This window comes from Benincasa hispida, chromosome 3 (genome assembly GCF_027475165.1).
Source record: "Benincasa hispida cultivar pf3 chromosome 3, pf3_genome.v1.1, whole genome shotgun sequence".
Taxonomy (NCBI): domain Eukaryota; kingdom Viridiplantae; phylum Streptophyta; class Magnoliopsida; order Cucurbitales; family Cucurbitaceae; genus Benincasa; species Benincasa hispida.
This window is the reverse complement of record NC_143480.1, coordinates 51,250,835-51,261,970: the sequence shown is the minus strand read 5'-3', so window position 1 is coordinate 51,261,970 and position 11,136 is coordinate 51,250,835. Positions and strand designations below refer to the sequence as shown.

At 32.9% G+C, this 11,136-nt stretch overlaps 1 protein-coding gene across 2 annotated transcripts; it reads right to left on the bottom strand.

The window, feature by feature from the left end:
• Positions 1 to 3,450: 3,450 nt before the first annotated feature.
• On the bottom strand, positions 3,451 to 7,855 carry LOC120072725 (ERBB-3 BINDING PROTEIN 1-like). Of its 2 annotated transcripts, XM_039025196.2 has the most exons (10): positions 7,716 to 7,855; positions 7,507 to 7,627; positions 7,280 to 7,364; positions 7,040 to 7,189; positions 6,801 to 6,954; positions 4,532 to 4,747; positions 4,307 to 4,443; positions 4,134 to 4,225; positions 3,856 to 4,035; positions 3,451 to 3,766 (listed from the first exon to the last, which is right to left on the bottom strand). In XM_039025196.2, the coding sequence occupies exons 2-10, from the start codon at positions 7,598 to 7,600 to the stop codon at positions 3,684 to 3,686; spliced, it is 1,191 nt and encodes a 396-aa protein (XP_038881124.2). In that variant the 5' UTR covers positions 7,601 to 7,627; positions 7,716 to 7,855; the 3' UTR covers positions 3,451 to 3,683. The 2 variants fall into 2 exon arrangements, with proteins under 2 accessions (XP_038881124.2, XP_090167951.1); XM_090311825.1 differs by lacking the exon at positions 7,716 to 7,855 and having other exon boundaries at positions 7,507 to 7,709.
• Between the last annotated feature and the right edge of the window lie 3,281 nt (positions 7,856 to 11,136).

Here is an 11,136-nt window from a genome sequence, read left to right as displayed (position 1 = left end):
TGAAGGAGCTATAATTTGGTGGAGCATCAAGTAAGGATGTACTGCAGATTCCACTATGGAAGCCAAATACGTAGTTGTTTGTGAAGTTGCTAAGGAGATTGTTTGGCTTAAGAAGTTCCTTACTGATTTGGAAGTTGTTCCAAATATGTCTTTGTCCATCACACTTTATTGTGATAACAGCAGTGTTGTGGCAAATTCTAAGGAACCTAGGAGTCATCAAAGAGGCAAACACATTGAGCAGAAATCTCACTTGATTCAGGAGATTGTGCATCAAGGTGACGTGATTGTCATGAAGATTGTTTCGGAGCACAACGTTGCTGATTTGTTTACAAAGGCTCACACGACTGAAGTGTCCGAGGGTCATCTAGAAAGTCAAGTATACGGGATATGCAACATATTGTCTAAGGTAAGTGGGAGAGTGTTAGGATTGGTGTCCTAAATTTTTTTTGTATTCTTGTAGTTTGTAAACTCTATATAAAAAAAATTTATTAATAAAATAATTGTTATTTTATGAGCATACACTCAATCCAATAAATAAATATCCTAGGTTATTTTATGTAATTTAAACATGTATGTAGAAACACACGGGTGGATCATGTTTAAATGATAACCTAAACGATTTGTAGTAGATGGATAAGGCTGGATACTTTATCTTGGTGACACTACAAATACGGCCCGCTTTGTAGATGTTACAAGTGTTGTAAAATGCTATAAATAATCTGATCCTGATCATTTATGTGGAGATATGTGTGCAGGGGTATCATATACAAAGAGTTGGTATAAGATCGGACCACGAAATGATTAGTCTCATTATATAAAGTGGTTAATAATAGAGACTTACATTTTACCAGGATGACCATGGGTGACATGACCTGAATCCTGAGTGAATTGTGAACTCCTGCCTATAAAGGCAATCCTTTGATTTGCATGGGTGAGAGTGGCCAGATCATCGACTCAATATGCCTACCATTTTGTGGATTCATTTGATTGGGGAGTTGGGAACACAGCTACACAAGACAGAATTCACTCTTTTCCTAATGTCGGGGTAAGTAAATAAATTGCTTCCTTAAGGGCTGATTCCGAGGCTTGAACAATGTGAGATACCCTCTCTTGGCCAAGAGGGAGTTGGTTATAGTTGGACTATAACTTATTGTTCATTAGAGGGATCAGTGGTACTTAAGGAGTTACATGAAATGGGGTAACTTTATTATTTGATGAGTGACAGATATTATCTTTTTCATCTAATCAAAATATAAAGCATTTTAACTCAATTAGTGAAGTGCATTTTTGAATTACAATATCATTTTGTCAATTATTTTAACTGTTTTGGAACAACTTTTATTCACACACAAATTATAACAAGAACTTAATTGAAAAATTCAAAGAAGTTTGAAAAAAATTAACAAAAAAATCGAAACTATGTATAGACTTAGCCAAACAAAATTAACAAGTATTTGTTATGTTTTCTACATGCATCTGAATTATTCTTTCATTTTTTTCACAATCAATTGATAATTTAGACACCGTCTAGTAGTTACTTGATTTTCACCGTCTAGTAGTTACTTGATTTTTTGTTTGTTTTTTAAAACTAAACTTATTTCATCCACATTTCTTATAATCATTTGTATCTTTTTAAGTACAATAGTTGAATTCTTAGCCAAATTTCAAAAAAAAAAAAAAAAAAAAATTAAAAGCTATTTTCTTAGCTCTCAAAATGTGGCTTGGTTTTCCAAACCATTAGTGAAAAGTAAATAACAAAAAAAGAAATTTGAAGGTAAAAGTAGTGTCCATAGGCTTAATTTTCAAAAACAAAAACAAAAAACAAAATAGTTACCAAACAGGACCTGATTTGCTTAAAATTGATTGTGAATTGTTAGGTATGTTAACGTGTTTGTTTGGGTTAAATAACAAATTTAATCTTTTTATTTTAATTTTTAAAGTTCCAATTTAATTTTACTGATTTGGATTTAACTTCTTCAATTTGATCATATGATTTGAGGAGGATTTAGTTCAGTTTTTTATGGTTTAAACTAGTTTCAATTTAGTTGTAGTAAGACATGTATACATCTTCAAATGTGTGAATAAGAACTTATGCATAAATAATTTTCAAAGAAACCATAACTAAAAGTCTAAATTGATTCACTTTAAAAAAATATTTGGAATCAACTAATAAAGTTATCGTTGTTAACGGGAATAGAGGGTATGAATATATAACACTAACGAAAGCTCGAAGTTTATATTAATACAATAATCAATTCGAGGCTTTAATTGATACCAAACCCAAAGTTTAATTTGATATTTTCTCTAAAAAAATCTCCATTTTCTAATTTATAGTTTCAAATATTTTTCCAAAATCCTAGACCAAAAGTTAGCAGCAAGTTAAGCTCTTCACCACTAATTTTCGTCTTTTGAATACCTCTTCTTCGGATGGTATGAATAGATGGTGGAAGGTTCTCTCAAAGTAGAAGATACCAACAAAAATTCAAATTATCTGTATTTTGCCCTTTATAGAAGAAAATTCCCAGTTTCTCCTTGGTGTGTTTGTTTGGTAACGTTAAAGAAATTATGGACTATAGAGCGTATTTTTCTTGGTTAAAAGAGAGCGAAAATGTTGTCGAGTTTGTTGATCTCATTGTTATGCAGCTAGCAACTCACCGAATTCACAATCACATCAAAGTGTGAGGTTTTGGCTGAAATTTTATCACAATCAGAGTTGTCCCCTTTATCTGTTGGTTGTTGGGCATTATGGTGAGACAGGAACCTGGCGAATCAGAACAATCTCATTCCGCCGGAACAAGGGAAGGTGAGCTCGATCATTGGGCTCATCCATGATTTTCAATTGGCTGGATCTGCATCGCAAAGTGGAGGAATGGGAGCTATCTTATGTGATTCATATGGTAATTTGATGTTGGCCTCTCCTAAATTGGAGAGTTATTGTGTTGAAGTGCTCGTTGCAGAAGCTTTGGCTTTGCTTGCCTTAAGCAACCAGATGAATGGGATCACCACTAATTTCTTAGTTGAATGTGACTCCCAAGTTCTTGTTAATGCTATTCATGCTAATAACTTAAACGATTCTCCTCTTGGCGTTATTTTGGAAGAAATTAAACGGTGAATGGTTAAAACTCATTCCTGGATTTAAATTCATTCATAAGAATTGTAACTGGAGCACAAGGTGCGCTTTGTCACATGTCGAAGGGGGTATGTGGACTGATAATCCACCCCCTATAGGAATTTTATAACCCTATGGGAATTTTATCATCTTAATGAAGTTTTTTTGTCTAAAAAAAGAAAAAGTTGCAAGGTAATAAAATGCTAAGGACCTTATACACTCATTCGAGAAAAGAGCACAACTTCTAACGAGATGGTTAGTCATATTATAGCTAACCAATCCCATCATATTTCCCCTCAATCCACTCTTCTTAATCAATTTATCAAAATTTCCTTCCAGAATAATATAATAGATAGACATGTTTATTTAACTAGATTGTGTACTTTGCCAATAAAAACATGTAGATGATACACGAGTAAGTATTATTCCTTTTGATGTCTGTGAACCTATACTGAACCAGGCGCTAAAAATACTCATATGAAGGCCGATCATTCAAGCATACAATAAAAGAAAACAGATCCAAAATTGAAAGGATGGGCGGGAAGGAGCAGCAGACCAAAAGGGATATAACTCATTACTGTGATGCACCCTCATTTTTCGTCAAATCCATCGGCTCAGCCTCTGTTGAATCGTCCGGGTTGTTGTCACCTTTCTTACCTGAAAATTTGTAAAGAAAACTTGGTTCAACAACCTAATCATCATCCTCTTACAATAATAATAATGGTAAGAAATGATCATAACATTACCTTTCTTCTTCTTCCCTCCTCCCTTCTTCTTTGTCTTTGTTCCAAGTGCTAACCAAGCCTTAATTTCAGGATCATCAATAGTTTTTGTGGGCTGAAGTTCTTGCAGTGCATGAGAGGTAATTCGATCTGATCCATTAGGCATTAACAAGACTGTAAATTTGATGTGAGCAACGTAATCGCCTGCAGAATAACCCACTGCGTGAGGAAGAGAACAAAAGAGCAATACAGGGTACACTTGAAGACAAATAAAATAATTTCAAAAAGGATAAAAATGCTACCAGGCTTTTCATGGAGGACGGGATATGGTTGCAATAGATCATGATTAACACATTCGACTAGCCCCAGCCTGGCTCTTTTCTCTTCCAAAGCCCTATTAAGGTGTTAAACCTATGCTTCAGAATTGCAGAAGCAAATGCCTCCCAAAAAAATTCATTGTCAAAACACAACCAACCTAGCAGTGAAAGGCAGAATGGGAAATTTCTGACTTATTTCACTGAAAATAAACCTAGATGCTTTCATCTTTAAGTGGTAGTTCTTGTCCACAGCTCTCTTATAAATAGTAGTCTGCTTCTCGTCCAACAGCTTAGGCTGCACACATTTGATCAGAAATAATTGGTATTGCATGATAAAAATTTAGTCAGGTAATAATGGTTATTCAGCTTAAAGGCTTTATTACCTTGCCTTCGCCTGTGCTTGTAACTATGTCTATTGCATAAATTTCATTCTCTTCAAACTCAGCATCATCGACTCTTGTTTCTGGATTTGTAACACTGAGAATAACCTTGTTTCCATCAATTACAAATTGCTTCAACTGGTGGCTAAGTACCCCTTCAACAATTTTGCAATCATAAGCAGCAGCAACCTTTTGAATGGCTTCTGTTACATCTTTATTCTGCAATCAAAGAGGTTTCAATTAATCGATGGAAACGATCAAATAGAAAACCATCAAGCATTCAATAGGGGGAAAAAAACTCCCAATGAAAGGGGGCATTTATAATCACATAACATCCAACTACGTAGAGTATGTTAATATCATGACTAACAAACTTACACAAAGGGATGACATTACAGCTACTTATGATGTCAATAATGATGGGAAAAAACAATAGACAGTCTGAAAAAGTAAAATGCCCTATCAGAGTAACTATGACAAAAGCCTCATTTGGAATATATTCCATAGCTTTAATAATGTATTCATCACGTAGGGCTCTTACACTGCAACAAAGTATAGACAGAATACATAAGACAAGACAACTACCATTAGCTGAAAATGAGGAGTTGTGAGCACAATATTGAAGGAATAAAAGAAAATGAATACGTACGCAACATAACCATATGTTAAGCACTAACAAAAACTAATGTTTAATAATATAAATCTACACATTATTATAAGACATCAAAAGAGTTTATCATCAGGATGTATATCGTACAACAATTTGGAAAATTGAGACATAGACATCATCCATGGGAAGTCAGCCTATGATATACCAAATTTGACCATCCACATTATAGGCAACAGGGAAAAGAGGCAATCTACAAATCACAAATCACCTCGGCAAAGTTGCCTTCATTATCTGGTTATGGGAAAACAGATTGCTTGTTGATAATATAAACTCTAGCCACTATCATAAGTAATCACTAAGAGATTATCATGACAATATATTTTGTACAATAATTTGGACAATTGAGACCATAGGCATCATTCTTGAGATTCCACCCAACAATGTCCCAAATTAACCATACACAATATAGGCAACAGGGAAAAGAGGCAACCCACAAGTCACAAGTCACCTCGGCAAAGTTGCCTATCCAGTTATGGGAAATAGATTATTGAACAATATAAACACTACCCATTATCACAAGATCACAACAGATTGTCATGACAATGTATCTTATTAATTTGGACAAGTGAGAACATAGATATCATCCATGAAAGTCGGCCTACAACATCCCAACTTTGACCATACACAATATAGGCAACAGGGAAAAGAGGCAATCCACGAGTCATAAATCACCTCGGCAAAGTTGCCATTAATTCAATGCATTATAGTTGATTCAATTAACTTTATTGCTGAAGGGAATATATTTCCAAATGCCTTCACTTCAACCATCAATATGCAAACTTCAATTTATATTTTATTAATTTGGACAGGTGAGACCATAGACATCATACATGAAAGTCAGCCTATGATATCCCAACTTTGACCATACACAATATAGGCAACAGGGAAAAGAGGCAATCCACAAGTCACAAATCACCTCGGCAAAGTTGCCTTATAACTCAGTGCATTACAGTTGCTTCAATTAACACTAGCACTAAAAATTCTCCAAAAAATATATAGGTCAGGAGACCGTAGGCATCAACCATACACAGTACGTCCACCTACAAGGACCCAAGCAGGACCAAATTCAATATGGGCAACAGGGAAAAGAGGTAATCAACAAGTACTGATCACCTCGGCAAAGTTGCCTCTAAAATGTCTGCTCGATCCCTTCCCCATAAGCTAGACTAGACAATTCAAAAGAGTTCCTTCAACACTCCCACCAAAAGTCTGAAGGACTTGAGGGGATGAATCTTATGAATTCTGGTAAACAAATACCACCATGGAACAGAGAAACTGAATCTTATAAATAATGATAAACAAACGCCACAATGGATCCAGAACAAAAACAAGTTTACAATGTTACAATCAAAATTTCCAAATAACTAGCTAAAGATTCATACTCACAGATGTGAGTTCGAATAAATCCCTACCATATAGAAGTATTTATTCCTTGTAAGAATAATCATGGCAGAACCTTCACATGGTGCTAAACCATATAGCTTAAGACAAAGTTCATAATCTAGTTTAGATTACAAACAATTAATCAACATAATCAATAGCAGCTTCGGTCATTAACACCAAATGGAAAATGTTCCAACCAGTATTATCAAGAACTGTTACCTTTTTTCCAGGCCTAACAAGCCTCAAGGCAACTTCGGCAGCAGTGTTAGCAGCTGCAATGACATCGGCTGCCCTTCCAGTCACCGGACCTTCTTGCAGAACATGAGTGTGAGCAACTACAGCGATAAACCCATCAATATGACAGCCCATATCACTGCCGTAAGAAAAACTCATCATCAATCAACTGTCATTAAATACGCCACGAGAAAACAGCAATCAGTCAATGTATAATTGGTTACATCTTGAGTATATCTCCTTCTTCCATCACTGTTTCATCGCTGGCCAGAGGTGAAAAGTGGCCAACTGTATTATTTACAGAGATGCAAGTTGGAAAGGCAACTCCCCGTTCTATCTTCTTCTTAACATTCTTGTACATGTTACCTGTTTGCCTTCACATTCAAACAATGAAAAAAAAATTACTTCAAATACGATCAGCGCAAAAGGAGGGAAAATTTTGAAGTTCTAACGTTAAAACCTACTCTCTAATGAAGGAATCTCCTTTTTCGCAAATGTCAACGATTTTTGCTTTCGGTTTACATTGGGATATCACCAGCTGCAATGCCTCTGCAAGATTGTTGCGTTACCAATACAATGTCATAATTCATATAACAGAACAATGAAGAGTAATTAAGCAGCGAGCTCAATTAGACATGCTAATCAGGAAGCAAATGGAAAAGATTGCAATGGAAAGACAAAGATTACTCACTGTTTACGATCTCGGCAGCACTTTTGTACTTTGTAACGACATCTGGAGAGGAGAGATCCAACTCCACCTCCTCCCTTTCATCGTCCGATGACATTGCTTTTGAGCTTCAGAAACCCTCGAGCTTTATGATAAAGAAATCAAGTTTACCAGCGAAGAACAACAGAAGCAGTAGCACTTTGAAGTATGAGCAGAGAAGAAATTAGGGTTACCTTCTTCTATGGCAGCGGTTGTTTATATAGGAATGGCATTGAGGTGGTTAGGGTTTTGGGTTTTCGTATTTCCATTCCTTTAAAACAACAAAAACAATAAAACCAAAAACAAACGTCCCATTTGATAACTTTTCCTTCTTAAATTTTAGCATTTTTTTTTTAGAAAAATTCTTATAAATAATTTAGAAATTCTAAAAATATTTACGTTTTATAACAAAAATTTTAAAACTACAACGTATTTTAACTACATTTTTTTTTTTACTTTGAAACCACAAACTCGTGGCTAATATTACACATATCAATTCAATTTTACTCCTTTTGACAATATTTTAACTTATTAATAAAATTTTGTTTTTATAACTTTTTCATGAATATCCTTTGAACTACACTCACATCCACATTTTCAACTTTGTTTATTCCTACATTTAACCCTCCTAAATTTTGTACTTGTGGAAAATATTAAATTTTAATGTCTATGACATTAATACATATTTAAAATTAAATAACAAACAAGAACAAAGAAATAACGAAATTTAAAGTTTCATAGTGTGAAAATTGCAAACAAGTTTCTAAATAGGAAGATTAGCAAAACAAATTTTAGGATTATTAGTTAACAATTATCAAATGATGAAAATATTTCTAGAAAAAAAATTATTAAACCGAAAAATAAACACTAAAAGTAAAAAAGATTTACTCGATATCTGATAAGAAAATAATTGACAATGACAATAACTAGAGCTAAACGTTTTCTTGAAGTATAAAATGTTTACTTTCAAGCTAAATTTTCAAGCTACAATGAAAATTTGCAATATTACTAGCTTCAAGGTCACCCAAGAGATACAATAAATCTGAAAATTTAGATTCATCCACATTCTTAATACTATGTACTAATTTAATTTCATGTATTTGCATTTACGAAGGTACATGTATAGAGCTAGAAAGTTTTGGTTGAACCTAGACAACCCAGATAAAAACTCGTGTCCTTTCATGGTGAACATTCATTTGGTATAAATAGTATTATATTTGGTTTATTGAAAAAGAAGTTGAATTTGAATGAATTTTCATATCATAAAGTTTAATATTTTTCAAAGAAGTTAAATTTGAATGAATTTTCATATCATAGAGTTTAATCTTTTTCAAATTCTTGCTTTCTTTGTATTAATGGGTTTAAAATGCATATTCATTGAAAAAGAAGTTGAATTTGAATGGGTTTTCATATCATAGAGTTTAATCTTTCTCAAGCTTTGCTTTCTTTGCACCATTGTGTTTAGAATGCATGTTTAGAAATTTCAATCTAGTTTGATCAATTATTAGACTATGGGAAACTCGAAATCTTGAAGATAAAAATAAGTTCTCATCTCTTCTTGATATTTGATCAATCTTTTCCAACCAAATCCTTAACTTTATTTGGGTTGTTTATCAATTAGTTATTGGGGGTTGCTTATTATCACTTTGTAGGTTCACCTTTGAATAAGAAAATTCTCATACATAATTGAGGTAGTTCCATTTATCCATAAACATGTATCCATGGTTTTTTTTCCAATGCAAAATCAATTTTTTTTAATGTTCAAATCATCCTACAATATAAACCTACAAACATAAATACATTGTAATTAAACCTTATGGAATCATTTTTCTCCTCATAATTTTCGCCAATATATGTCGTGGGAGTCGATTTAGAGTTTGAACTCGAACAACAATGATGATTCAATGAATCGAGTGAGAGATTGGAGATTCTTAAATGGTTGGACAATCATTTAAATCGATGTGATATACCTTTGTTTTAGGAATTAAGGGAGCTTCAATAAGAAACAAGTTAAGGAGATTGCAAATGCTTTAGGGCAAAGGGGGTAGCAATTTGTGTGGTCGCTTCAGCAGCCATTATCACCAAACGGGGAATTTAAGGGTCCAATTAAAGATGTAGTTCCCAAAGGAGTTTTTGGAACAGACAGCGAAGATTGAAAGGGTGATTGGGTGAGCATCACAAGCCGAGATTTTAGGACATATACCGACGAAAGAGTTGTAAAGTATCAAGATCAAGTCATTAATCAAACTAAATCACAACAACAAAATATTTCATTAATATCAAAGTTGAATATTCTGATATAATAGTTTAAATACTACTTTAGTCCCTATACTTTTGGTTTTGGTTCATTTTGATCCTTATACTTTCAAATAGTTCATTTTGGTCCCTCTACTTTCAACTTTAGTTCATTTTGGTCAATATACTTTTAAAATTGTTCATTTTAGTCTTTTTGGACTTTTAACTTTGGTTCATTTTGGTCCTTATATTTTTTAAAAATTGTCATTTTGGTCCATTCATTTTCACTTTTAAAGGATAAAAATGGTCACTTTTTTAAAAGTTCAAGACCAAAATGAACCAAAATTGAAAGTACAAGGATCAAAATGAATATTTTTAAAGTATAGGGACCAAAATGAACCAAAGTTAAAACTATAGGAACCAAAATGAACATTTTGAAAGTATAATGACCAAAATGAATAAAAAAGCACAAAAATCAAAGTAGTTTTTAAATCCTGCTAGCTAAATTTGACCATAAAAAACAATAATGCAAAGTTTTTATTTATTATTTATCTCAATCAATTATCACTTTGAATTAAAACTCTTCTGAAAATCAATCACAAAATTACCATGGATTGATTACATAAAGACCAACACTCTCTCTTACCTTTATTAGTCCCTATACCCCTAGTTTTCATGTAAATATCAGTTATAATTACCGATTTGAAAATCTCTTTATTCCATTTATATTTTCCTATATGTGCTAGATACGAAAACTAATTAGGTATTTATCTAATTTAAAGGTCTAATTATCTACCATTCTTAATCGATGTAAAACTAAAATCGAAAGGACAATTAAATACTATTAGATTTTTTTAGAAAATAATATCTAAATAAGAAAACATAAAATAAAACACAAAAAAATCTTGAAAACCGAAAAAGGAAGACTTGATATTCATATTTAAATCTGCTAAGGTGAAATATAGTCACAAAAAGACTGATAAGGACTTTTTGGGATTAATCAAAATCCAGATCATGTGAGTGAGAATTTATTTGTTGTTTTTCTAATTTTTTCTATTTTCCCCAATGAAACTTAAAAACTTGTTACCCGCCTAAATTTTTACTTAGGTTTATTACGGCTAATTTTAAACAACTTAAGTCTATATGATTTTATCTAAATATAACGTTTATATTTGGACTTCAACCTACGATGTCTAGGTTTCTAAACAAATTTTAAACCTCATACCGATCACGCAAGCTCAAAAAACCGTTTAACAATTCTTATCATTTCAGTCATAATCCCCAGGTAGGAGGTGTTATATAAACCGTCAACTTAAATACATCAAGCCTTAGACAGGATTGTGAACCGATTGAGTTTGTAATTAAATTTTATAAGATAAC